Source organism: Phaenicophaeus curvirostris, chromosome 28, assembly GCF_032191515.1.
Source record: "Phaenicophaeus curvirostris isolate KB17595 chromosome 28, BPBGC_Pcur_1.0, whole genome shotgun sequence".
In the NCBI taxonomy this organism is placed as follows: domain Eukaryota; kingdom Metazoa; phylum Chordata; class Aves; order Cuculiformes; family Cuculidae; genus Phaenicophaeus; species Phaenicophaeus curvirostris.
The window spans coordinates 4545216-4570111 of NC_091419.1; the positions used below are offsets into that span (position 1 = coordinate 4545216).

Here is a 24896-nt window from a genome sequence, read left to right on the forward strand (position 1 = left end):
TTTTGCAGAGCAGTGATTTGTACGTGGGGATTGGGTCCTGCTCATGCAGGGCTGGCAGGGGCAGCCCAAGGACCTCCTCGGGGTGGCCACCACCCCAACTGGGGCTCTTCCTCTTACCTGCACCCTTAAATTCCTCCTTACCAAAGCGCCTACCTGCCTCTACCTGATGTCTTCTTGCTTATTCACCCCTTCTTCAACCCTCATAAATAGCTCTCTGGCTTGGGCTGCAGGGCCAGGGGGCTGATGGGGCATTTCTGAAAGCCGGGGAGACAAGGCAGTTCCCCCCTTTCCAATTAGCCTCAATTATCGCGCATTGTAATTAGCCTCTTCAATTATAACGCTGGATGCTGGGCTCAGCCCTGGGGTTGGCGTAGGATGGGCTCTGTCAGGAGCTGCTCTGGCACCTCAGGCTCCTGTCCCCACAACCCCCCAGTGTCACCTAGGGGGGTCCCGCTGTCCCCTGAGGTCATGCTATCCCTTGAAGTCCCAGTGCCCCCCAGTGTCACAGGGGGTCTTGGTGTCCCAGTGCCCCCCAGTCTCCCACGGGGGATCCCAGTGTCCCTTGAGGTCCCAGTATAGTGGTGTCTGGGGCTCCCGGTGCCCCCCAGTATCACAGGGGGGGTCCCGCTGTCCCTTGAGGTCCTGATGTCCCTCGGGGTCCTGATGTCCCTCAGGGCCCCAGGGCCCCCGATGTCACGGGGTTGGGTCCCGGCATCCCTTGAGATCCCGTTGTCACTCGGGGTCCCAGTGCCCCCCAGTGTTACCTGGGGGGGTCCTGCTGTCCCTTGGGGTCCTGATGTGCTGGTGTCTGGGGCTCCCAGTGCCCCCCAGTGTCACAAGGGGGTCCCAATGTCCCCTGAAGTCACGCTGCCCTCAGGGTCCCGGTGCCCCCCAGTCTCCTGGCGGGGGGGCAGTGTCCCTTTAGGTCCTGCTGTCCCTTGGGGTCCCAGTGCCCCCCAGTGCCATGGAGGAGGGGGTGTCCCTCTGTCCCCTGAGGTCCCGTTGTTCCTCGGGGTCCCAGTGCCCCCCAAGTCTCCGTGGGGGTGGGGGGCAGGGGCTCCTGCTGTCCCTTGAGGTCCCGGTGCCCCTCGGGGTCCTGGTGCCCCCGGTTTCACGGGGGGAGGGGGGGAGGGAGGTCCTGGTGTCCCTTGAGGTCCCAGTGCCCCCGGTGTCCCTTGAGGTCCTACTGTCCCCTGAGGTCCCGCTGTCCCTCGGGGTCCTGGTGCCCCCGGTGTCATTTGAGGTCCCGCTGTCCCTTGGGGTCCTGGTGCCCCCGGTGTCCCTTGAGGTCGCACTGTCCCTCGGGGTCCCAATGTCCCTCGGGGTCCCGGTGCCCCCGGTGTCCCGGCGGGTCCCACTGTCCCTTCAAGTCCCGGTGCCTCTGGTGTCCCTTGAGGTCCCGCTGTCCCTTGGGGTCCTGGTGCCCCCGGTGTCCCTTGAGGTCCCACTGTCCCTCGGGGTCCTGCTGTCCCTCGGGGTCCCTTGAGGTCCCGGTGCCCCCGGTGTCCCAGGGGGTCCCGTTGTCCCTCGGGGTCCCAGTGTCCCTTGAGGTCGCGCTGTCCCTCGGGGTCCCAATGTCTCTTGGAGTCCCGGTGCCCCCGCTGTCCCTCGGGGTCCCGCTGTCCCTCGGGTTCCCGGTGCCCCCGGTGTCCCGGGGGGTCCCACTGTCCCTCGGGGTGTCCCTTGAGGTCCCCCTGTCCCCGGGAGGGCTCCTCCCGCCCCTCCCTCTGTCCCCGCGGGGTCCCGGTGCCCCCCCAAGGCTACGCGGCGGCGGGGGGGGGGGTTGGGGGGGGGGAGGGGGGTCCGGGGGCTCCGGTGCTCGCGGCGCGCGGCGGCGACACAAAGCGGCTCCCGGCGGCGGCTCCGGCTCCGGGCTCCGGGGGCGGGGGGGGAGGGGGGGTCCCCGCTATGGCCAAGTGGCTCCGGGAGTACCTGGGGCGGGGGGCTCGGCGCTCCCCCCCCCCCCGGCCGCCGCAGCCCGATTACAGCGAGCGCCGCCCCAGCGGAGCCCCCAGCGGAGCCCCCCCCGCCGCCCCCCGCGGCCCCGCAGCCTCCCCCCGGCACCGGCTCGTCAGGGTGGGGGCACCGGGGGCCGGGGGGGCCCGCCGGAGGGAGCAGGTACCGAGCGGGGCACCGGGGGGGGCGGCGGAGGGGATGGGGGGGCGGGGGGGGGAGAACGAGGGGCTGGGGGGGAGAACGGGGGCACCGGTGGGGGTAATGGGGGGATAACGGGGGGCTGGGGAGAGGAAGGGGGGCACTGGGGGGGTAATGGGGGGATAACGGGGGCACCGGGGGGGGGTAATGGGGGGATAACGGGAGGCTGGGGAGGAGAATGGGGGCACCGGGGGGGTAATAGGGGGATAACGGGGGCACCGGGGGGGGTAATGGGGGGATAACGGGGGGCTGGGGAGGAGAACGGGGGCACCGGGGAGGGTAATGGGGGGATAATGGGGGCACCGGGGGGGTAATGGGGGGATAACGGGGGGCTGGGGAGGAGAATGGGGGGACCGGGGAGGGTAATGGGGGGATAACGGGGGGCTGGGGAGGAGAATGGGGGCACCGGTGGGGGTAATGGGGGATAACGGGGGCACCGGGGGGGTAATGGGGGGATAATGGGGGCACCGGGGGGGTAATGGGGGGATAACAGGGGGCTGGGGAGGAGAACGGGGGCACCGGGGGGGTAATGTGGGATAACGGGGGGCTGGGGAGGGGAATGGGGGCACCGAGGGGGGTAATGGGGCATAACGGGGGCACCGGGGGGGGTAATGGGGGATAACGGGGGCACTGGGGGGGTAATGGGGGATAACGGGGGGCTGGGGAGAGGAACGGGGGCACTGGGAGGGGTAATGGGGGGATAACGGGGGGCTGGGGTGAGGAGCGAGGGCACCGGGGGGGGTAATAGGGGGATAACGGAGGCACCGGGGGGGGGTAATGGGGGGATAACGGGGGGCTGGGGAGGAGAATGGGGGCACCGGGGTGGGTAATGGGGGGATAACGGGGGGCTGGGGAGGAGAATGGGGGCACCGGTGGGGGTAATGGGGGATAACGGGGGCACCGGGGGGGTAATGGGGGGATAATGGGGGCACCGGGGGGGGTAATGGGGGGATAATGGGGGCACCGGGGGGGTAATGGGGGGATAACGGGGGGCTGGGGAGGAGAATGGGGGCACCGGGGGGGGGTAATGGGGGATAACGGGGGGCTGGGGAGAGGAACGGGGGCAGCGAGGGGGGAATGGGGGGATAACGGGGGGCTGGGGAGGAGAACGGGGGCACCGGGGGGGGTAATGGGGATAACGGGGGGCTGGGGAGAGGAACGGGGGCACTGGGAGGGGTAATGGGGGGATAACGGGGGGCTGGGGTGAGGAGCGAGGGCACCGGGGGGGTAATAGGGGGATAATGGAGGGCTGGGGAGGAAAACGGGGGCACCGGGGTGGGTAATAGGGGGATAATGGGGGGGCTGGGGAGGGGAATGGGGGCACCGGGGGGGGTAATGGGGGATAACGGGGGCACCGGGGGGGTAATGGGGGGATAACGGGGGGCTGGGGAGGAGAATGGGGGCACCGGGGGGGGTAATGGGGGTTTAACGGGGGGTTGGGGAGGGGAATGGAGGCACCGGGGGGGGTAATGGGGGGATAAGGGGGGGCTGGGGTGAGGAACGGGGGCACCAGGGGACTCCAGGGGGGCACCAGGGGACACTGTGGGGGTATTGGGGGGTCTGGAGAGAGGAATGGGGACACAGGGGGACACCGGGGGGAGTGGCGGAGGGGAGAGGGGATGGGGGGGAGATGGTGAATGGGGGGGACACCAGGGGTACCCTAGGGAACTGGGGAATGGGAGAGAGCCAAGGGGGTGGGAGGGCACCCAGTAGAGGACCTGGGGCCACTGGGCGAGGGAACTGGGAGCAGGGCTGGGGTTGGTGAGGCCACTCGAAGTGAGTCGGGGGGACAAAGGGACTGGGTGGGAGGGAGCGAGGAAAGGACCAGGACACCAACGTCAGGGGCACTGGGGAGCCTGCAGGGTCTTGGGGAGGGGACCCAGGGGACGGGGACCCAGTGGGAGACAGCGGGGGCCCCATCCCACCCAGGACACCCACCTGCAGGGCCCCGGCGAGAGTGAGTACTCGGAGCCCTTTGACGGGGAGCAGGAACCAGCGCCCGAGGGTGGCTGCGAGGAGCCCAGCGAGGCCACAGGTGGGTGACACCCTGGGCCACCCCCCTAGCACCCATCCCTACGGGGTTCCCACGGCCCGCGTGCCTCCCACGCCGCCCAGTCGCCTGCGTCTCCCAGCCCCGCGTCTCCCCAGGGTGCCCACGCCAAGGCGAGGGGCGGCAGGCGAAGGCGCGGAGGGGACCCCAGCTCTACGACACCCCCTACGAGGACTGGGAGACGGCGGGGGAGGACCCGGGGGTGCCCACCACCCGAGAGAGCCGCCTGCCTCGTGATGACGAGCGCCCAGCTGATGAGTATGACCAGCCCTGGGAGTGGAAGAAGGATCACATCTCACGAGCGTTCGCAGGTGACAGCATCCTGGGGTCCCCCAGCTCCCATGGGTGCCACTCCTGTCTCCACCCTGCAGCCCCACATCCCTCAGCACCCGTGGGTCCCACCCCTGGACTCCCCCACCATCCCTTGTCATCTAAAACCAGCACCCCTGGGACCCCAGCACCCCATAGCGCCCATGGGTCCCACCCCCAAGGCGAAGAAGAGCTGTTGCGGAGACATCTGGGATGTTCCTTGGCACTGAGAGCTGGTAGCTTGGTCACTGGGTGCCTCCAGCAGAAGGCAGGGGTGCTGGGATCCCACGCTGGGGTGACACCCCCCACCCTTTGTCCCCACAGTGCAATTTGAGAGCCCTGAGCGCTCCCCGAGCCTGTCCCGGCAGCTGCCACGGACACCCCGGCCCTCTGCAGGCACCAGGCCAGGCTGCCCCCCAAGTCCCAGGCACGTGGACACCTCGCTGCCCCTGGAGAAGCAAGCGTGAGTCTGATTCCCTTCTCCAGAGGGTGGCATCAGCATCTTGGTCACACCATGTGGCGCAGAGGCAGCTCTCTGGGCTGGAGGATCCTCCACTGATGGGGCACCGTGGGGTAAAGGGTGCTCAATAACATGGAAAAGTCCCCATGGTGTTGGGTGCCCCAGTGCTCGGATGGGTCCCCGTGGTGTTGAGGTGCTCAATGGCTCGGATGGATCCCTGTGGTGTTGAGGGTGCTCAATGACATGGAAAAGTCCCCATGGTGCTGGTGCCCCAGTGCATGAATGGGTCCCTGTGGTGTGGAAGGTGCACTGTGGCACAGCTGGATCTCCACGCTGTGGTTGGGTTCCTCATGGCATGGCTGGATCCCCACAGTGTGGTTGGGTTCCCCATGGCACATCTGGATCCCCACGGTGTGGTTGGGTTCCTCATGGCACGGATGGGTCTCCATGGTGTGGTTGGGTTCCTCATGGCACGGCTGGATCCCCACGGTGTGGTTGGGTGCCCCACGGCACGGATGGGTCCCCAAGGTGTTGTTGGGTTCCCCATGTCACAGCTGGATCTCCATGGTGTGGTTGGGTTCCCCCTGGCACATCTGGATCCCCACGGTGTGGTTGGGCTCCTCATGGCACGGATGGGTCCCCACAGTGTGGCTGGGTTCCCCATGGCACAGCTGGATCTCCATGGCGTGGTTGGGTTCTTTGTAGCACGGATGGGTCTCCATGGTGTGGTTGAGTTCCCCATGGCACGGATGGGTCTCCACGGTGTGGTTGGGTTCCTCGTGGCACGGATGGGTCCCCGTGGGGTGGTTGGATGCCCCATGGCACGGATGGGTCCCCAGGGTGTAGAGGGTGCCCCGTGGTGCAGGTAGGTCTTGGTCACTGCTGGGGTGATGCTTGCTGCCTCACAGGTGGTACCACGGCCCCATCGGGCGGGCAGGAGCTGAGACGCTGCTGGCGCTGTGCCGCGAGGGCAGCTTCCTGGTGCGGGACTGTGAGACCAGCCCCGACGACTACTCACTCTCGCTCAGGTGAGTGCGAGGCCAGGCTGGGGGCAGGGGGGACGCGGGGATGGCACCGGGGACAACCCAGGCATGGCGAGGTCATTGGGGGTGCCCAGGTGCACCCACAGCCCGGTGCACGTTTGCATGTTCCCCTGTGACCCACGTCGACGTGCCCCAGCGCGTCGCGGGGTTGTCCAGGCTGTGCGCCGCGTGCCTCAGTTTCCCTTTCCCACCCACAGGAGCAGCCACGGCTTCGTGCACGTGAAGCTCACGCGGACGCGGGAGCAACATTTTGTACTTGGCCGCGCTGGAGCCGCCTTCCCCTCGGTGCCCGAGGCCGTGAGGCACTACACAGCGCGGTCGCTGCCCGTCCGCGGCGCCCGCCACCTCTCCCTGCTCTACCCTGTGGCCGTGCAGCCCCTATGAGCCCAGGACCACCAGGGATCCCCCCACTGTGCCCTCTCCGTCCCCCAGGAAAGCATCCCCATTAAAAGCCAGTGTGTATCCCCTGCCTGCTGTGTGCTCGGTGAGGGCTGGAGATGCTCCGGTACTTCTTTACATTTACTTCTTTACATTTTACATTAGGAAAAAATTCTTCACAGAAAGGGTCATTGGGCACTGGCAGAGGCTGCCCAGGAGGAGGTTGAGTCCCCTTCCCTGGAGGGGTTTAAGGGACGGGTGGACGAGGTGCTGAGGGACATGGATTAGAGATTGATGGGAATGGTTGGACTCGATGATCCAGTGGGTCTCTTCCAACCTGGTGATTCTATGATTCTATGATTCTTGGGGCTGAATTCTACTGTCCCTCTGGGGCAAAGCATGGTGGTCCCACCATCCTGATCCTAGCACGTGGGCTCCTTGTGCCTATTCCCACCATAACCCAAGAAGCTCGACAGGAGCCGGCAAGGTTCGCTCGCAGCCCAGAAACCAATCGTGTCCTGGGCTGCATCCAAAGCAGCGCGGCCAGCAGGGAGGGAGGGGATTGTCCCCTCTGTTCCTCTCTTGGGAGGCCTCAGCTGGAGGATTGTGTCCAGTTCTGGAATCCTCAACATAAGAAGGAGATGGAGCTGTTGGAACGGGCCCAGAGGAGGCTACAAGGATGATCCGAGGGCTGGAGAACCTCCCGTACGAGGCCAGGCTGAGAGAGTTGGGGTTGTTCAGCCTGAAGAAGAGAAGGCTCCGAGGAGACCTTAGAGCAGCTTCCAGTACTGAAAGGGGCTACAAGAAAGCCGAGGAGGGGCTGTTCACAAAGGTTTGGAGTGACAGGACGAGGGGCAATGGGGATAAACTGGAGAGGGGCAGATTTAGACTGGACACAAGGAGGCCAGGTTGGATGGAGCCTTGAGCCCCTGATCCAGTGGGAGGTGTCCCTGCCCATGGCAATGGGGTTGGAACTGGATGATCGTTAAGGTCCCTTCCAACCCAAACTATTCTATGATCCCAGGGGTCAGGGTGTGGGGTTGTCTGGCTGTGCGCCCCTCCCCCAGTAGCATTTGGCCTTGGGGACAAAGCGTGGGAGTGACACTGCTCAGGGTGACATGCTCGCAACCGCGGGGGCTTCCTGCCCGGCCGGCATGAAATGAGACTACGGAGCCCCAGAGCAGCTTTTCGGAAACGAAGAGGCCCCAGCAGGAACCTGCTGCCCCCCCAGCCCATGCTCAGCCCGCCAGGCTGGGTGCACCAGGGATGCTGTGGGTACCACACAGAAAACAGCAAACGGGATGCAGCAAAACACCTTTTTAGGGATTTTCCCTGTGCAAAGGCAGAGCTGGGAGGGAAGAGGTGCCCCCATTCCCCTACCCCCAGCCAGGCATCGGCGGCACACGGGGGCTCGGATCTTCTCAGGGCCGGGGGGGGACAGGGGGACCCCGAGTGCACCGCAGCTCCCCCTGGTATGTGTTCTCCATCACCATGGAGGGGGGCAGCAGCTTCTTGCGGGCCCTCGCTGAGGGGGGCAGCACGTTCAGGTAGATGCCTGCACCTGGGGGAGCAATGGGGGTCAGGGGGCACAGTGCCAGGCATAGACAGCCCTGGTCCCCAAGACTGTGGTGGCTGGCACAGCTGGGGAACCCTCTAGGGGACCCCCAGGGGACCCGTTGGGTGCCCTCGGCCCCAAGAAGTGCCTGAGGTGAGCCTTGAGAGGAGGGGGGTAAGTGGGTACAGGGTATTTGGGGATAGGATATTCAGGAACGGGGTATTTGGGGATGAGTATTCAGGGATGGGGTGCTGGGAGATGGGATGTTTGGGGGCAGAGTGTTTGGGGATGGGGTATTCTTGCACGAGGTTCTTGGGGACAGGGTTACCTGAGTTGCTGCGCCAGCACCGGCGGATGAGGAGAACCAGCCCCAGGAGGAGAGCCGTGCCCCCCAGGGACCCTGCCAGCCTCCACGCCAGCCCTGCAAGCAGATCCAGCTCGAGCCACCCTCTCAGCATCACTGGCACCCAGGGAAGAGGGTGCTGGGATGGAGGGGACAGCGGGGACAGCAGGGACACGCTTACCTGTCTGATATCCTCCATCAGCTGCTGCTGGGGGTGGTGGTGGAAACAGTCAGGGATATCCCCATCCTTGACCCCATCTCTTTCCTCTGTCCCCATCCCTTTCCTCTGTCTCCATCCCTTTCCTCTGTCCCCATCCCCGTCCCCATCCTCATCCCTCCTGCACCGTGGCCACTCCAAACCCACAAGGCACCTCCCTCCACAGACCCCATCAACCCCCCCAGTGATGCTACCTCCCAGGGACCCCACCAAGGTCCCCGGGGACTCGCTGGGGAGAAGGGGCACAGCAAGGTGTCCCCCCCTGGTACCTGTGCTGACGCTGAGCAGGGTGCCGTTGCCGGTGGCTGTGCTGCGGTGGGGGATCTCGAGGGTGACGTGGCAGAGGTAGCGCCCGGCGTCGTCCCCTTGTGCCTGGCGCAGGCTGAGGGTGGCACAGGGCGGCTGCCAGGCCAGGCGGTGGTGGCTGGTGCAGTTGGAGGAGGAGATGGGGGGTGGTGGGGCGCAGGCGGGTGGCACACAGCACCCCAGGCTCTCCGTCCTTCACCCACTCCATCCGCAGCAGGTCCCAGGGCTCAGCCACCAGCACCTGGCACCCCAGGGCCACCCTGCTGCCCGCTGTCACTTGCAGCTCACTTGGATCTTGGCTCACCTGCAGGGTGCCTGCTGCCAGGAGGGGCATTTAGAGTCATAGAATGACCAGGTTGGAAGAGACCCACCGGATCATCGAGTCCAACCATTCCCATCAATCACTAACCCATGTCCCTCAGCACCTCGTCCACCCGCACCTTAAACCCCTCCAGGGAAGGTGACTCAACCCCCTCCCTGGGCAGCCTCTGACAGTGCCCAACGACCCTTTCTGTGAAAAATTTTTTCCTGATGTCCACCCTGATCCTCCCCTGGTGGAGCTTGAGGCCATTCCCTCTCGTCCTGTCCCTTGGGAGAAGAGCCCAGCTCCCTCCTCTCCACAACCTCCTTTCAGGGAGTTGGAGAGAGCCATGAGGTCTCCCCTCAGCCTCAGCCACTTGGGTCATGAGGGACCATCACCCACCACCTGAGTGCTCCCCAGGGCCACCCACGGGGCTGAGGGTACGGGGACACCCCAGGGACTGGGAGACAGGTTTGCTGCTGGTTTGTCTCCCCTCGCTGCTGCCTCTGGCCACGCACCTCGCTGCACGTCCCTCTGTCCCCATCCTGTCCCCCCCATCTCTGGCCCTTCTCTGCCCCCATCCCTCTGTCCCCATCCTGTCCCCACACCCCTGTCCCTTCCCCAGTGTCCCCCCATCCATCCCCTGCAGCCTCTGTCCTGTCACACCCCCCCCAGCCATGTCACCCACGTCTACCCACCCATCCCTACCCCATCCGTTCGTCCCTCTGTGTCCCTAGCCCCACCCTGGACCCCTTCAGGACAGATGTCCCCAGCTGTCCCCTCTGTCCCCATCAGCCAGCCCTATCCCCTCACTCACCACCAACAAGGGGGATGAGGACCCCAAGCCTCCACATCCCAGCGCCCATTCCGGCTGCTCCACTCTGAGGGGCTGTGTCCCCACGGGGTTGCTGTCCCCGAGGGGTCCCTGTCCCCAGAGCACCCTGTCCCCGAAGCCTCCCAAGCCCCTAGCCACTGAGGCCGGTGACGTGACGCCACAGCTTCCTGCCACCACGCTGCGCACCGGGGGTTGGGGGGCAGGGATGGGGACAGGGCCAGGGGACAGGGATGGGGACAGGGGCCAGCGATAGGAATGAGGACAGGGATGGGAATGGGGCCAGGGGCCAGGGATGGGAATGGGGCCAGGGATGGGAATGGGGACAGGGGACAGGGATGGGAATGGGGACAGCGATGGGAATGGGGACAGGGGACAGGGGACAGGGATGGGACAGGGGACAGGGATGGGAATGGGAACAGGGGACAGGGATGGGAATGGGGACAGGGATGGGGATGGGGACAGGGGACAGAGATGGGAATGGGGACAGGGATGGGAATGGGACAGGGGACAGGGATGGGAATGGGGACAGCGATGGGAATGGGGACAGCGATGGGAATGGGGACAGGGGACAGGGATGGGACAGGGGACAGGGATGGGAATGGGAACAGGGGACAGGGATGGGAATGGGGACAGGGGACAGAGATGGGAATGGGGACAGGGATGGGAATGGGACAGGGGACAGGGATGGGAATGGGGACAGGGATGGGAATGGGGACAGCGATGGGAATGGGGACAGGGATGGGAATGGGGACAGGGGACAGGGATGGGAATGAGGACAGGGATGAGATTGGGACCAGGGCTAGGGGCCAGGGATGGGAATGAGGACAGGGATGGGAATGGGGACAGAGATGAGGATGGTGACAGGGGATGGGGATGGAGACAGGGATAGAGGACACAATCTGGAACAAGGGCAGGGGAGGCATGGGGGATGCAACCGTGGCCTGGGCTGCATCCAAAGCAGCGCGGCCAGCTGGGGAGAGAGGGGATTCTGCCCCTCTATTCCTCTTGTGTGTGACCTCAGCTGGAGGGTTGTGTCCAGTTCTGGAATCCTCGACATAAGAAGGGGATGGAGCTGTTGGAACAGGCCCAGAGGAGGCTACAAGGATGATCCGAGGGCTGGAGAACCTCCTGTATGAGGCCAGGCTGAGAGAGTTGGGGTTGTTCAGCCTGGAGAAGAGAAGGCTCTGAGGAGACCGTAGAGACCTTCCAGTACATGAAGGGGCTCCAGGAAAGCTGGGGAGGGACTGTTCACAAAGGTTTGGAGTGACAGGATGAGGGGCAATGGGGATAAACTGGAGAGGGGCAGATTTAGACTGGACAGAAGGAGGAATTTCTCCCCTATGAGGGTGGGGAGGCCCGGGCCCAGGTTGCCCAGGGAATCCATGGTCCCCCCAGCCCTGGAGGGGTTCAAGGCCAGGTAGGCCGCGCCTCAGGCCGCCTGATCCAGTGGGAGGAGTCGCGGGGTCCCCGGTCCCCGCCCCGCTCCCCTCTCCGCATGCGCGGTTGGAGCCCCCGGGCCGGACTACGCGTCCCGGGGAGCCCCGCGCCGGGCGGGGGCGCCGCTCCCCCTTTGTTGGTGCCGGCGGGGCCGAGCGGCGGGGCCGGCCCGGGATGGGAGACCAGGTGGGGCCGGGGGCACCGGGAAGGGATGGAGCGGGGGGAGGAGGAGAGAGGGATGGAGGAAAAGGGATAGAGGGAGGAGGAGGAGGAGGGAAGATAGAGGGGTGGAGGGAGGGATGGGGAAAGGGATGGAGGGATAGGGGGAGGAGGGAGGGAGGTTAGAGGGATGGAGAGAGGAGGGAGGATGGAAAGATGGGGGAAGGGATGGAGGGATAGAGGGAGGAGGGAGGATGGAGGGATGGGGGAAGGGATGGAGCGATGGGAGGAGGGAAGGAGGCTAGAGGGATGAAGGGAGGGATGGGGAAAGGGGTGGAGGGATGGGAGGAAGAGGAGGAGGGAAGATAGGGGGATGGAGAGAGGAGGGAGAGGGGAGGGATGGGAAAGGGATGGAAGGATGGGAGGAGGAGGGATGGAGAAGGATGGAGGGAGGAGGGAGGATAGAGGGATGGAGAGGGGAGGGAGGAGGGAGGGATGGGGAAAGGGATGGAGGGATGGGAGGAAGAGGAGGAGGGAAGATAGAGGGATGGAGAGAGGAGGGAGAGGGGAGGGATGGGGAAAGGGATGGAAGGATGGGAGGAGGAGGGATGGAGGGAGGAGGGAGGATAGAGGGATGGAGAGAGGAGGGAGGGGAGAGGGATGGGGAAAGGGATGGAGGGATGGGAGGAAGAGGAGGAAGGAGGATAGAGGGATGGAGAGAGGAGGGAGAGGGGAGGGATGGGGAAAGGGATGGAAGGATGGGAGGAGGAGGGATGGAGAGAGGAGGGAGGATAGAGGGATGGAGAGAAGATGGGAGGATAGAGGGATTGGGAAGGTATAGTGGGATGGGAGGAGGGGTTTGATGGAGGGAGGATGGAGGGATGGGAAAGGGATGCAGGGAGGAGGGAGGGATGAAGGGAAAGGGATAGAGGGAAGATGGAGGGATGGGGGAATGGGAAGAGGAGGGAGGATGGAGGGAGGAGGGAAGGGGATGGAGGGAGAGGGATAAAGGGAGGATGAAGGGATGGGGAGGAGTGGAAGGAGGATGGAGGGATGGGGAAAGGGATGGAGGGAGGATGGAGGAAGGAAGAGAGTAAGAGAGGGAGGAAGGGACAAGGAGTAGGGGTGAAGAGGAGGAAAAGGAGTTGGAGGGCGTGGAGCTCTGGAGGGATGGAGGAAGGAGGAATGCAGAGGTTAATGATGGCAAGGGAGGGGTGCAGGAGAGAGAGAGGGAGGGATGGAGGAGGGAGAGGTGCAGGAGGGATGGAAGGGTGCGGGAGGGAGGGGTGGAAGAGGGATGGTGGGGTGCAGGAAGGGTTCAGGGCTGTTCCCCTGGCTGCCCTCCCTCTGCTGTCACACACACGCACTTGCCAAGTCATCCTGCTCTGGCCGTGCCAGCAGAGTGCTGGCCACCTCGGCACCCGGCACAGCGAGGCCTGGGGACAGGGAATGGGGGGAGATGGGGGCCGGGGGCGCTGACCTGGGGGGCGCTGACCGGAGGCCGGGCAGGAGGCTGTGCGGAAGATCATCACCACCCTGGCCGTGAAGAATGAGGAGATCCAGAACTTCATCTACTCCCTCAAGCAGATGATGCAAAATGTGGAGGTACCAGGGACCCTGCCCTCCCCCAAGGCACCTTGTACCCCGTCCCCGCGGCATGTCAGGGTCCTGCACCCTGACACCCTGGGTATTGTGACCAGGCCAACTCGTCACGGGCGCAGGAGGACTTGGAGAGCGAGTTCCAGTCGCTGTACACACTGCTGGATGAGCTGAAGGACGAGATGCTGATGAAGATCAAGCAGGACCGTGCCAGCCGCACCTACGAGCTCCAGGTCAGCGCCCACCCTGTGTGCTCCCCACCGCACCAGACCCCTCGCCCACCACTGCTCCTCTCCACTCCCCACGCCAGGCCCAGCTGGCAGCGTGTGCCAAGGCCCTGGAGAGCTCGGAGGAGCTGCTGGAGGCAGCAAACCAGGCCCTGGAGACAGCCAACCACCACGATTTCCCCCAGGTACGTCCCTGCTGGCACCAGGGTGGGGTTTCCTCATCCAGCTGCCCCTCACACACGGGATGCCCCGACCCCACTCCTTGCTGACCAGGCCATGTTCACCCTGGGGCTGCGCTCACCCTGGGCAGGCGCTCTCCTTTCTTTCTGCACTGGGGGAACGCGGGGCTGGCTGTGCCTGCTGCGGGGCTGGGTGGGAGCGTGGAGACCACCCCCCAGGGGCGATTCTGGACCTGCCCAGTGCCCAGAAACAAAGGGACATCGTGGCGGGGACAAGGAGGGTGCCATCAGGTGTGTGGGATGCTGTGCCATGGGGGTACCGCCGCAGGGATGCAGGGTTCCTGTGCTGTGAGGATTCTGCTGGGGATGCTGTACCGTGGGGTACCACCCAAGAGGGATGCTGTGCCGGGTACCGCAGCGGGGATGCAGGGATGCTCTTCTGCTGGGTACCACAGCGGGGATGCAGGGATGCTATGCCACACTGGCACCGGAGCAGGGGTCCGGGCATGCTATACCGCTCTGGCTCCTGATGCTGCTGTCTCAACTGCTTTCTTTTCTCCTCCTCTTTTCCTCTGCGCTCACAAGGCTGCCAAACAGATCAAGGATAGGTACGGCACCCCTGTGGCCCCCCAGTCCCACTAACCCCCACCCCTTCTCCCAGCCGGGGCTCCGAGGCGGGTGGCCCCGTGGGTGCTGGGGGGGGACTCTGCCCACCCTCCCCACGGCCGCAAAGGGCAGCGGGTGAGCAGCCAGGGCTGGGGGGGGGCGTGTTTGGCTCACGGCCCTGCTGACCCTCGTTCCCGTCCCCCATGCAGCGTGACGATGGCACCCGCCTTCCGCCTCTCCCTCAAGGCCAAGGTGAGCGACAACATGAGCCACTTGATGGTGGATTTTGCCCAGGAACGCCGCCTGCTCCAGGCCCTCACTTTTCTGCCAGGTATTGCCCACATGCAGTGGGTGCCAGGGACGTAGAGACACAAAGAATGTCCAGGGTTTAAGGGTTCTGGGGGTGAGGAGCTGGGGTGTGGATGAGGAGCTGGATGAGGAGCTCGTCCAGGGGGATGAGAAGGCGCCAGGGATGGAGGGATGTGATGGGGACCGGGGTCCCTCGGGTGCTGTGCCCATGGGTGCTGTGCCTGTGGGATCTCTGCGTGCCCCGGGGGTGCTCGGGGGTGCCAGGGACACTCTGGGGGGACACTGGCATTGCTGCTCCTGTGGGCAGTGCCCAGCACCCCCGAGATCGACCTGGCGGAGTCGCTGGTGGCCGATAACTGTGTGACGCTGGCCTGGAGGATGCCTGACGAAGACAGCAAGATCGACCACTACGTCCTGGAGTATCGCAAGACCAACTTTGAGGGGCCGCCACGAGCCAAGGAGGACCAGCCCTGGATGGTGATCGAGGGCATTAAGGCCACCGAGTACACCCTTTCTGGTGAGGGCATGGGGGCAAAACCAGCCCAAATGTGCCATGCTGGCAGCAGGCACGGTGGGTGGCAGGGGGCTGGGTGGCAGTGCCAGGTTTTGAAGAGGTCACGATGACCCCCCGTGCCCTGTTTTATGATCCTGCTGTGCCCACAGGGCTGAAGTTTGATATGAAATACATGAATTTTCGGGTACGGGCATGTAACAAGGCTGTGGCGGGCGAGTTCTCCGAGCCAGTCACTTTGGAAACGAGAGGTGGGTACCAGGGCGGGTTGGCAGGGATCCCTCACCTCCTCGTGCCGCTCCGCGCTGCTCCTTCTCGAGCGTGCCAGGAGTCTGTGGCGAGGGGGAACGCGCTGACGCTGGCTGTCCCCAGCATTCATGTTTCGGCTGGATGCCAGCACGTGCCACCAGAACCTGCGGGTGGAAGAGCTCAGCGTGGAGTGGGATGCCACGGGTGGCAAGGTACAGGACGTCAAGGCGCGTGAGAAGGACAGCAAGGGCAGGACGGCCTCACCTGCCAACTCACCTGCCAGGTAATGTCACCCCTCCCACCTCCTTTGCCACCCCAGAATTGTCCCCCCGCGCCAGGTAATGCCGGCCCAGCCCTCCTTGCTGACGTCCGTCTGTCCTAGGGTGGTCCAGTCGCCCAAGAGGATGCCCTCAGGACGTGGGGGCAGAGATCGCTTCACCGCCGAGTCCTACACGGTTCTGGGTGAGATCCGGGAACACCTCGTAGGTGCTGGTGGGGAACCTGCAGGCACGCAGGAATGTGGGTGGCACAGAGGGGAAAGGGGAGCCTTGAGGGTGTGGGGGGCGATGTAGGAGGGCATGGGGCACCCAGATGGACCTGGTGGGGCTGGGAGCAGGACAGGTTGGGTACACGAAGCAGAGCTGTGTCCCTACCTGCAGGTGACACGCTGATCGATGCCGACGACCACTACTGGGAGGTGCGGTACGACCGGGACAGCAAAGCTTTCGGTGTAGGGGTGGCATATCGCAGCCTGGGCAAATTCGATCAACTGGGCAAGACCTCAGCCTCTTGGTGCCTCCACCTCAACAACTGGCTGCAGGTCAGCTTCTGTGCCAAGCACGCCAACAAGGCCAAGGTGTTGGATGTGCCCGTGCCCGACTGCATCGGCGTCTACTGCAACTTCCACGAAGGTGGGTGCGGGATGGGGTGGGGATCAGGCAGTGCTGAGGGGGGTGCAGGGACCACCACCCTGGGCATCCACCACGAGTGCTGCCACCACCACGGGCACCAGGACATCCAGCCTGGACCAGAGAAGAGCGACAAAGCTGGTGAAGGGGCTGGAGAACAGGCCTTATGAGGAGCGGCTGAGAGAGCTGGGGGTGTTTAGCCTGGAGAAGAGGAGGCTGAGGGGAGACCTCATTGCTCTCTCCAACTACCTGAAAGGAGGTTGTGGAGAGGAGGGAGCTGGGCTCTTCTCCCAAGGGACAGGGGACAGGATGAGAGGGAATGGCCTCAAGCTCTGCCATGGGAGGTTCAGGCTGGACATTAGGAAAAAGTATTTCATGGAAAGGGTGATTGGTCCCCGGCAGAGGCTGCCCAGGGAGGGTGTTGAGTCCCCTTCCCTGGAGGGGTTTAAGGGACGGGTGGATGAGGTGCTGAGGGACATGGGTTAGTGATTGATTGGAATGGTTGGACTCGGTGATCCGGTGGGTCTCGTCCAACCTGATGATGCTATGATTCTATGACACTGCCATCCCCAAAGGATGCCGTGTGGGGAGTCTGCAAGCTCTGCGACCCCCCCTCTCCGTGCCCGCAGGGTTCCTGTCCTTCTACAACGCCAGGACCAAGCAGCTGCTCCACACCTTCAAGGCCAAGTTCACGCAGCCGGTGCTGCCGGCCTTCACGGTAAAGAGCAGGGCAGGGCTGGGCAGCTCCTCCAGGGCTGCCAGGGGTGGGGTTCAGCCCCCCCCAAGCCCTGTGCCAGCCTCTCCGTCCCAGCCCAGCCGCGTTCCTGTGCCCACAGGTCTGGTGCGGCAGCTTCCACGTCTCCTCAGGCTTGCAGGTGCCCAGCGCCGTGAAATGCCTCCAGAAACGCAACAGCACGGCCAGCAGCTCCAACGCCAGCCTGCCCTAGAGCCGTGCCCCTCCCTGCCCCGCGGGCACCCCCCTAGGCGAGAGCACTGAATGTACCCCGACCCCCTCTTCCCCCCTCACGCCGCGGCACCGTGCCAGCCCCCGGAGATGGGGAGCGCTGGCACCCTGCCGGCTGACACCCCCCCAGCTCGGTGCCACCCCCGGTCACTGGCATCGGGCTGGGCACGTCACCCCTCACCATCGAGAGCTGCTTCTGGCCTGAAGAATAAATCAGGATGTAGGTGTGACAATGCCATGGCTGGGACAGGGGACACGGGTGGCACCAGCCCCCCCGAGGCGGGGAAGGATTGGGGGGGGGGTTGCACAGGGGTCCTTGTGCCACCCCTGGGGAGCGAGGAGCCGGGGGGGGACCTTGATTCGGAATGGCAGCCAGGGGGATGTCCCCCAAATCATCATTGCTGACCCCCCCGCCCTACTGGTGCCCCTCGGCCCTTGATGAGAGCTCAGCAACCTCACTGGGCACTGGAGCCCCAGCCGGGGTGGGGGTCGGTGTCCGGATGGGAGGAGGACGGATGGAGGAGGGAGGGATGGGGAGAGGGAGAGATAGGAGGAGGAAGGATTAAGGGATGGTGGGAGGATGGAAGGATGGGTGAAGGGATGGAGAGATGAGAGGAGAAGGAGGAAGGATAGAGGGATGGAGAGAGGAAGGAGGAATGGGGAAGGGATGGAGAGATGAGAGGAGGAAGGATAGAGGGATGGAGGAATGGGTGAAGGGATGGAGAGATGAGAGGAGAAGGAGGAAGGATAGAGGGATGGAGAGAGGAAGGAGGAATGGGGAAAGGGATGGAGAGATGAGAGGAGGAAGGATAGAGGGATGGAGAGAGGAAGGAGGAATGGGGAAAGGGATGGAGAGATGAGAGGAGGAAGGATAGAGGGATGGAGGATGGAGGAATGGGGAAAGGGTTGGAGAGATGAGAGGAGGAGGAAGGGATGGGAAAAGGAGTGGAGAGGTGGGAGGATGGAGGGAGGCGGGAGTGATGGAGGGAAAGGGGAGGAAGGAGGGATGGGGAAAAGGATGGAGAAATAGGAGGAGGAGGGAAGGATGGAGGGAGAAGGGAGGATGGGGAAAAGGATAGGAGGAGGAGGGAAGGATGGAGGGAGAAGGGAGGATGGGGAAAAGGATGGAGAGATAGGAGGAGGAGGGAAGGATGGAGGGAGAAGGGAGGATGGGGAAGGGTTGGAGGGAAGATGGAGACATGAGGGAGAGGGCTGGGGGAGGATGGTGGAAGGAAGAGAGTTAAGAGAGGGAGGAAGGAACAAGGAGGAGGGGTGGAGAGGGAGGGAGGGATGGAGGAAAAGGCGTTGGAGGGCGTGGAGCTCTGCAGGGGCGGAGGGAGGAGGAGCCGGGGGGTTAACGCAGCCCTCACGGAGGGAAGGAAGGGCGGGGGGGGGCGGTGCCTCAGGACCGTCACGTGACGCCGCGCGGGCGCGCGCGCGGGCACGCGCCTGCACCTGCGCCGGCCCCCCCCCCCCCCTTCCGCGCGCCCCTGCGCATGCGCGGTGGCCCCGGGACCCGCGGGCGGCGATGGGTACGGCCGGGATGGGGGGGGGGGGGGGGACAGGGGGGCGGGGGGACGGGATGGGGCCCCGGGGGCCCCCACCGGGGACACCCCGCGGGGAGAACGCGCTGGGACAGCCCGGGGGGCAGCGCCGGGGGCCGCCGGCAGGGCCGGGAGCGGCTGGGGCCCCGCGTCACCCCGCTGGCGTCAAACCAGGGCCCCAGCGCCTCACGCCGCCGTCCCCGAGGCCTTGTGTCCCCCAGCCCTGTCCCCCTGTCACCGTGTCCCCCTGTCCCCAGCCCTGTGCCCCTGTCACCGTGTCCCTCTGTCCTCCAGCCCTGTGCCCCTGTCACCGTGTCCCTCTGTCCCCCTGTCAGCGTGTTCCTCTGTCCCCCAGCCCTGTCCCCCTGTCAGCGTGTCCCTCTGTCCCCAGCCCTGTCCCCCTGTCACCGTTTCCCTCTGTCCCCCAGCCCTGTGCCCCTGTTACCGTGTCCCTGTGTCCCCCTGTCAGCGTGTCCCTCTGTCCCCAGCCCTGTCCCCCTGTCCCCCTGTCCCTCTGTCCCCCAGCCCTGTGCCCCTGTCAGCGTGTCCCTCTGTCCCCAGCCCTGTCTCCCTGTCACCGTGTCCCTCTGTCCCCAGCCCTGTGCCCCTGTCAGCGTGTCCCCCTGTCCCCCAGTCTTGTGCCCCTGTCAGCGTGTCCCTCTGTCCCCCAGCCCTGTCCCCCTGTCACCGTGTCCCCCTGTCACCGTGTCCCTCTGTCCCCCGCCCTGTCCCCCTGTCAGCGTGTCCCTCTGTCCCCCAGCCCTCTCCCCCTGTCACCGTGTCCCCCTGTGCCCCTGTCACCGTGTCCCTCTGTCCCCGGCCCTGTCCCCCTGTCAGCGTGTCCCTCTGTCCCCCAGCCCTGTCCCCCTGTCACCGTGTCCCCCTGTGCCCCTGTCACCGTGTCCCTCTGTCCCCCAGCCTTGTCCCCCTGTCACCGTGTCCCCCTGTGCCCCTGTCAGTGTGTCCCTCTGTCCCCAGCCCTGTCCCCCTGTCACCGTGTCCCTCTGTCCCCCAGCTCTGTCGTCCTGTCACCATGTCCCTCTGTCCCCCAGCCCTGTCCCCTGTGCCTTCACTCCCCATCTTCCTGTCACTGTGTTCCTCTGTCCCCCAGCCCTGTCCCCCTGTCCCCTGTGCCTTCACTCCCCATCTTCCTGTCACTGTGTCCCTCTGTCCCCCTGTCACTGTGTCCCTCTGTCCCCCAGCCCTGTCCCCCTGTCGTCGTGGCCCCCAGCCGTGTCCCCCTGTCCCGTTGTCCCCCAATCATCGCGTCCCATGTGCCCTCCCATCTCCCCTCCATGTCACTGTCAGCGTCCCCCGTGCTGCTGCCCCGAAGTCCCTGTGTCCCCGTGTCCATCCTCCTTGTGTCCCCTCTTCCTGCATCCCTGCGTGCTTCTTTCCCCACATCCCCATCTCCTTGTGCTCTTGGAGGGCCCCCCCTGGGTGCTGTCCCCGCCGAGGGCCCCTCACGCCGTGCCCCGTCCCGCAGCGCTGGCAGCCGCCTCCCCGGGAGGGGATGAAGGCCTGGAGGAGGATGAGGACGAGCTGGAGCAGGGGCTGGATGAGGCGGAGGCCGAGCCGGAGGCCGGGAGCGGGGCGAAGGCGGCAGGGAGCCCCCGGGGTGCCGTCCTCACCCGCCGCGGCATCACGCTCCGTGTCCTGCTCCGCGACGGCTTCCTCGAGCCGGCCCACGGCGTCCTCTCCATCTACTACCTGGTGAGCCCGGCCGGTGCGGGGACGCGGTGAGGGGCAGCGGTGGCGGCCGGGGGCACCGATGGATCCACTCACCTTCTGCTCACCAGGGCAAGAAATTCGTGGGGGACCTGGGAGCCGACGGGACCATCACCTGGCAGGAGACGGGGCAGGTTTTCAACTCCCCGAGCGCCTGGGCCACCCACTGCAAGCGCCTGGTGAACCCGGCCAAGAAGTCGGGGTGCGGCTGGGCGTCCGTCCGCTACAAGGGCCAAAAGTTAGACCAGTACAAAGCCGCTTGGCTGCGCAAGAACCAGCCCAACGCCGCGCCCGTAGAGGAGGTGAGTTGGCTGCTCCCTTGGGTGCCCCCCCGGGGGCGGGTGGTGGGGTGGGTGCCAGCCCTGTGCTGCCCGCAGAGCCTGCCCAGCGAGGGCGAGGAGGAGGAGGTGCCCGAGGAGGAAGAGGAGGAGGCGTCGAGGGAGGGGCGGGCGCCCGTGCAGGACCTCGTGGCCGCGAAAAAGTTGGAGGAGAGGAGCAAGAAGCAGCAGTGCAAGAGCCTGGTGGAGCCGGCGGGGACGGGTAAGGTGGCACCCAGGTTCCTGGGGGACCCCGGGCAGCCTGGCGGTGGTGACGAGGCCGTTGTGCTTCACAGATCACGGCCACCCGGCAAAAAGGCTGGAGAGCAAACCTCGAGTGCCCGTCCGCTACTGCACCCTGGGCACCCGCGACTCGGCCAGGTAGGAGGGGACGGGGATGGGGACCCGCGCCCCACGGGAGCCGCTGCCAGCCCTGGGGGTGCAGGAGGGGCTGGGGGCGGCTGTGGCAGTGGAGTTGTGGCTCTTCCAGGAACCCCCAGACCCTGGTCGAGGTGACGTCCTTCGCCGCCATCAACAAGTTCCAGCCCTTCAACGTGGCCATTTCCAGCAACGTCCTCTTGCTCCTGGTGTGTCCCCTCCCCAGGGTGTCCAGGCAGTGGCCAGGGTGGGATGAATTGGGGCTGGGGGGCAGCTGCAGGGAGGGGGTATCCTCAGCATTTGTGTTTTTCGAGCCAAGCTGTTCATTTTAACCTTTTTCTATTTTAGGATTTCCACAGCCACCTGACACGGAGCGAAGTGGTGGGCTACCTGGGGGGGCGGTGGGACACCAACACGCAGCGTAGGTAGCAAGGTGGGTGGCTGGGTGGCTCTGCTGGGGGGGTCACCCACCCCTCCCTGTGTCCTCTCCCCTCCCTGCAGTGCTGACCGTGCTGCGAGCCTTCCCGTGCCGGACCCGCCTGGGTGATGCCGAGGCCGCCGGCACCGTGGAGGAGGAGGTAAAGCAGCCCTGAGGTGGGAAGGGTCCTGGGGGTCCCGGAGACCCAGCCCCACAGTGTCTACTCATCCCAGATCTGCCAGAGCCTGTTCCTGCGGGGGCTCTCGCTGGTGGGCTGGTACCACAGCCACCCCTTCGGCCCCGCGCTGCCCACCCTGCACGACATCGACGTGCAGATGGATTATCAGCTCAAGCTGCAGGGGAGCGGCAACGGCTTCCAGCCCTGCCTGGCCCTCATCTGCGGTAAGCTGGGGGGCCGCGGGTGCTGCGGTCGCTGTCACCCTCCTGTGTCAGCCCCGTCTCCCCTGCCCCGCAGGACCCTACTATCACGGAAACCCTGGTATCGAGTCCAAAATTGCACCTTTCTGGGTGATGCCACCACCAGAGGTCAGTGATCGCTGGTCCTGGGAGAGGGGTATATGGGATAGGGGTGGCCCCAGTGCTGTGGGGTGACACCCCCTCTGCTTCTCCGTCCTCCAGCAACGGCCTAACGACTACGGCATCCCCATGGAAGTGGAGGTTGCCTACATCCAGGATGGCTTCCTCACCAATGACGTCCTGCAGGAGATGGTGAGTGTGGAGTGGAGCCCCCAAAACCTCGTCTTCCCCGGCAAGGCAACTCCCCAACCCCATCGGGGGCTCTCTGGGCCTCTACCACCCACCCCATCTTGCTGCGAGCGCCGGTGATGGTGACAATCTCCGTCCCCTCAGTGCTGCCAGGGTCTTAGAATCATAGAATCACCAAGTTGGAAAAGACCCACTGGATCATCGAGTCCAACCATTCCTATCAAATACTAACCCATGTCCCTCAGCACCTCGTCCACCCGTCCCTTAAACCCCTCCAGGGAAGGGGACTCAACCCCCTCCCTGGGCAGCCTCTGCCAGGGACCAATGACCCTTTCCATGAAAAATCTTTTCCTAATGTTCAGCCTGAACCTCCCCTGGTGGAGCTTGAGGCCATTCCCTCTGGTCCTGTCCCCTGTCCCTTGGGAGAAGAGCCCAGCTCCCTCCTCTCCACAACCTCCTCTCAGGGAGTTGCAGAGAGCAATGAGGTCTCCCCTCAGCCTCCTCTTCTCCAGGCTAAACACCCCCAGCTCTCTCAGCCGCTCCTCTTCTTCTCCAGCCCCCTCACCAGCTTTGTTGCTCTTCTCTGGACTCGCTCCAGAGCCTCAACATCCTTCTTGTGGTGAGGGGCCCAGAACTGACCCCAGGATTCGAGGAGCGGTCTCCTCAGGGCCGAGTCCAGAGGGAGAAGAACCTCCCTGGCCCTGCTGGCCACGCCGTGTCTGATCCAAGCCAAGATGCCATTGGCCTTCTTGGCCACCTGGGCCCCTGCTGGCCCATGTTCAGTCGCTGTCAACCCACACATCTGTCTTGGTGCCGCAGGGGCAGGGGTCCATGTGCCTGGGCCCCGTGCAGCCCCGGTGCCTGCAGCCCTTCTCTCCCTCCGACTCTAGACGCTGTTGGTGGAGTTTTACAAGGGAGCCCCTGACCTGGTGAAGTTTCAGGAGATGTGGACTCAGGACCAGACCTACCTGGACAAACTGAAGGTGAGGATGGGGCTTCCTCTGCTGGGCTGGGTGGGGAGGGAGCTTTTGCTGGGGCATCATCTGTTTTAATTAAGTGGCTCGTGTCCCTGTCTCAGGGCTCCCTGGCCTCCCGCACTCCCAAAGACCAGAGCTTTGCGCACATCCTGGAGCAGATCTACAGCCTCCTCAAGCTCAGCAGCTGAGGGGCCGGGAGCCCCCTCTGACTCGGACCAGGTCCTGCTCGGCTCGGCAGCTCCCCCAGTCCAAGGGGCCCATCCTGAGCCGGCGCGGGGCAGCGCTGCGGGGTCCCCGCTTTGCCCACCGCACCAGGGAGCTCGCCCGAGGGGTCCCGGGACCTCACTGGCTCCTGCCCTGCCTGGAGTAGCCGCCTGGGTGGCTGTGCCGGCCCCGGCGCAGCGGTGGAGGGGGGTGTCGGTGGGAGTCTCGGCTGTAAGTTCTTTGTGGAAGTGGTAGTTGATTAAAGAGCAGTTCTTGAGATGGAGCCGGTGTGCAGCTCCACTGGCCTGGGGATGTTTTGAGAGATGGTGGCTGCAGCCACCAGCCAGCTGCCTGGTTTTGGGGGGCTGAACCAGAGGGGGTGTTTAGCCTGGAGAAGAGGAAGCTGAGGGGAGACCTCATTGCTCTCTCCAACTCCCTGAGAGGAGGTTGTGGAGAGGAGGGAGCTGGGCTCTTCTCCCAAGGGACAGGACGAGAGGGAATGGCCTCAAGCTCCACCAGGGGAGGGTCAGGCTGGACATTAGGAAAAAATTTTTCATGGAAAGGGTCACTGGGCACTGGCAGAGGCTGCCCAGGGAGGGGGTAGAGTCACCTTCCCTGGAGGGGTTTAAGGGCCGGGTGGATGAGGTGCTGAGGGACATGGGTTAGTGATTGATGGGAATGGTTGGACTCGATGATCCGGTGGGTCTCTTCCAACCTGGTGATTCTATGATTAATCTGGGGCTGCTCTTTGTCCCTTGGTGGCTCCTGGAGCTCAGTCTCGCCCTCACAGAGAAGACGCCCAAGTTAGAAAGAAGAAAACATTTAATACTTTCATTCAGAGATACAAGTTGAGATTTGTGGGTTGTCTTTTTTTTTCCCCTAAATACCAGGAGAAACCATTACAAAAAAAAAAAAAAAAAAAAAGGTCTAGCAAGTTATCCCAGCTGACTAAACACATTTCAATCCACCTGAGCGGGAGCCAGCATTCCCAGGAAGTGACCCTGGTCCCCAGCGGAGAGGGGACAGAGGTGAAAGCCCCCAAGGATCCCGGTCCCTTGGTCTCCCTGCGCTGCTTGGAGAGAGAAGGGGCTGCCCTGTGCCCTCTGTGAATTGGGAGCAGGGTCGCGGGGGCACCGGGCAGCCTGCCGGGAGCGGGAGAGGGGGCAGGACATGCATCAACATACACGGTTAAAATCCTTACCAAGGGGCTGCGTGACTGTCACGGGAGCCGGGAGCAGCGGGATGTGCTGCATCAGCCCCGGCCAGGCCGGAGGGAGCCCAGGCAGGGGAGGAAGAGACCACGTCTTAGCAAGGAAAACCAAGGAGGCGAGAGCCACGGCCCCGTTCTGAACCCCGTAAAAAGGAGCAGGTGGAGGCAGCCTAAACACATGATCATTTCCCACCAAAAGCAGAGGGACACGGGGCTGTCCCCAAGGTGGGGTGGCTGTGGGGCAGAGGTGCAGGGCACAGGAAGGGTACGTGAGGGTCAGGCGAGCTCCCCGTGG

The 24896-nt window shown here is 64.7% G+C and overlaps 4 protein-coding genes across 8 annotated transcripts; 3 read left to right on the forward strand and 1 right to left on the reverse strand.

Annotated features, from left to right (window-relative positions):
* The first annotated feature begins 1908 nt into the window (after nucleotides 1-1908).
* On the forward strand, nucleotides 1909-6452 carry SHD (Src homology 2 domain containing transforming protein D). The gene is made up of 6 exons (XM_069877759.1): nucleotides 1909-2118; nucleotides 3964-4189; nucleotides 4270-4515; nucleotides 4838-4976; nucleotides 5882-6001; nucleotides 6214-6452. Exons 1-6 carry the CDS (start codon nucleotides 1909-1911, stop codon nucleotides 6398-6400), a joined length of 1128 nt encoding a protein of 375 aa, XP_069733860.1. The 3' UTR covers nucleotides 6401-6452.
* A 1291-nt stretch (nucleotides 6453-7743) lies between these two features.
* TMIGD2 (transmembrane and immunoglobulin domain containing 2) lies at nucleotides 7744-10075 on the reverse strand. The gene is given in 6 exon segments (XM_069878195.1): nucleotides 7744-7955; nucleotides 8278-8370; nucleotides 8474-8497; nucleotides 8779-8959; nucleotides 8961-9133; nucleotides 9934-10075. Coding segments are annotated over 6 exon segments (660 nt in total). The 5' UTR covers nucleotides 9983-10075; the 3' UTR covers nucleotides 7744-7815.
* Nucleotides 10076-11464: 1389 nt separating this feature from the next.
* Nucleotides 11465-17332, forward strand: FSD1 (fibronectin type III and SPRY domain containing 1). 2 transcript variants are annotated; one of them, XM_069878117.1, is made up of 13 exons: nucleotides 11465-11574; nucleotides 13048-13152; nucleotides 13248-13379; nucleotides 13457-13558; nucleotides 14138-14160; nucleotides 14368-14489; nucleotides 14775-14984; nucleotides 15131-15229; nucleotides 15351-15510; nucleotides 15610-15689; nucleotides 15887-16138; nucleotides 16765-16853; nucleotides 16972-17332. In XM_069878117.1, exons 1-13 carry the CDS (start codon nucleotides 11563-11565, stop codon nucleotides 17080-17082), a joined length of 1497 nt encoding a protein of 498 aa, XP_069734218.1. In that variant the 5' UTR covers nucleotides 11465-11562; the 3' UTR covers nucleotides 17083-17332. The 2 variants fall into 2 exon arrangements, with proteins under 2 accessions (XP_069734218.1, XP_069734219.1); XM_069878118.1 differs by having other exon boundaries at nucleotides 13057-13152.
* Nucleotides 17333-18577: 1245 nt separating this feature from the next.
* Nucleotides 18578-23467, forward strand: MPND (MPN domain containing). Of its 4 annotated transcripts, none has more exons than XM_069878130.1 (13): nucleotides 18578-18631; nucleotides 20130-20356; nucleotides 20443-20673; nucleotides 20749-20911; nucleotides 20985-21069; nucleotides 21179-21275; nucleotides 21415-21487; nucleotides 21568-21644; nucleotides 21718-21886; nucleotides 21960-22030; nucleotides 22124-22213; nucleotides 23101-23193; nucleotides 23289-23467. In XM_069878130.1, the coding sequence occupies exons 1-13, from the start codon at nucleotides 18628-18630 to the stop codon at nucleotides 23373-23375; spliced, it is 1467 nt and encodes a 488-aa protein (XP_069734231.1). In that variant the 5' UTR covers nucleotides 18578-18627; the 3' UTR covers nucleotides 23376-23467. The 4 variants fall into 4 exon arrangements, with proteins under 4 accessions (XP_069734231.1, XP_069734228.1, XP_069734229.1 ...); XM_069878127.1 differs by having other exon boundaries at nucleotides 21727-21886; XM_069878128.1 differs by lacking the exons at nucleotides 20985-21069; nucleotides 21179-21275; nucleotides 21415-21487.
* Nucleotides 23468-24896: the final 1429 nt, after the last annotated feature.

Bases quoted from the DNA above. Each gene is read 5' to 3' on its own strand.
- SHD (XM_069877759.1), top strand. From the start codon at position 1,909: ATGGCCAAGTGGCTCCGGGAGTACCTGGGGCGGGGGGCTCGGCGCTCC. The intron at 4,516-4,837 runs GTGACAGCATCC...TTGTCCCCACAG, and splicing joins CATCTCACGAGCGTTCGCAG to TGCAATTTGAGAGCCCTGAG. The intron at 4,977-5,881 runs GTGAGTCTGATT...GCTGCCTCACAG, and splicing joins CTGCCCCTGGAGAAGCAAGC to GTGGTACCACGGCCCCATCG.
- FSD1 (XM_069878117.1), top strand. The intron at 13,380-13,456 runs GTCAGCGCCCAC...TCCCCACGCCAG, and splicing joins GCCGCACCTACGAGCTCCAG to GCCCAGCTGGCAGCGTGTGC. The intron at 15,690-15,886 runs GTGAGATCCGGG...CCCTACCTGCAG, and splicing joins CGAGTCCTACACGGTTCTGG to GTGACACGCTGATCGATGCC.
- MPND (XM_069878130.1), top strand. The intron at 21,070-21,178 runs GTAGGAGGGGAC...TGGCTCTTCCAG, and splicing joins GGCACCCGCGACTCGGCCAG to GAACCCCCAGACCCTGGTCG. The intron at 21,645-21,717 runs GTAAAGCAGCCC...TACTCATCCCAG, and splicing joins CCGGCACCGTGGAGGAGGAG to ATCTGCCAGAGCCTGTTCCT.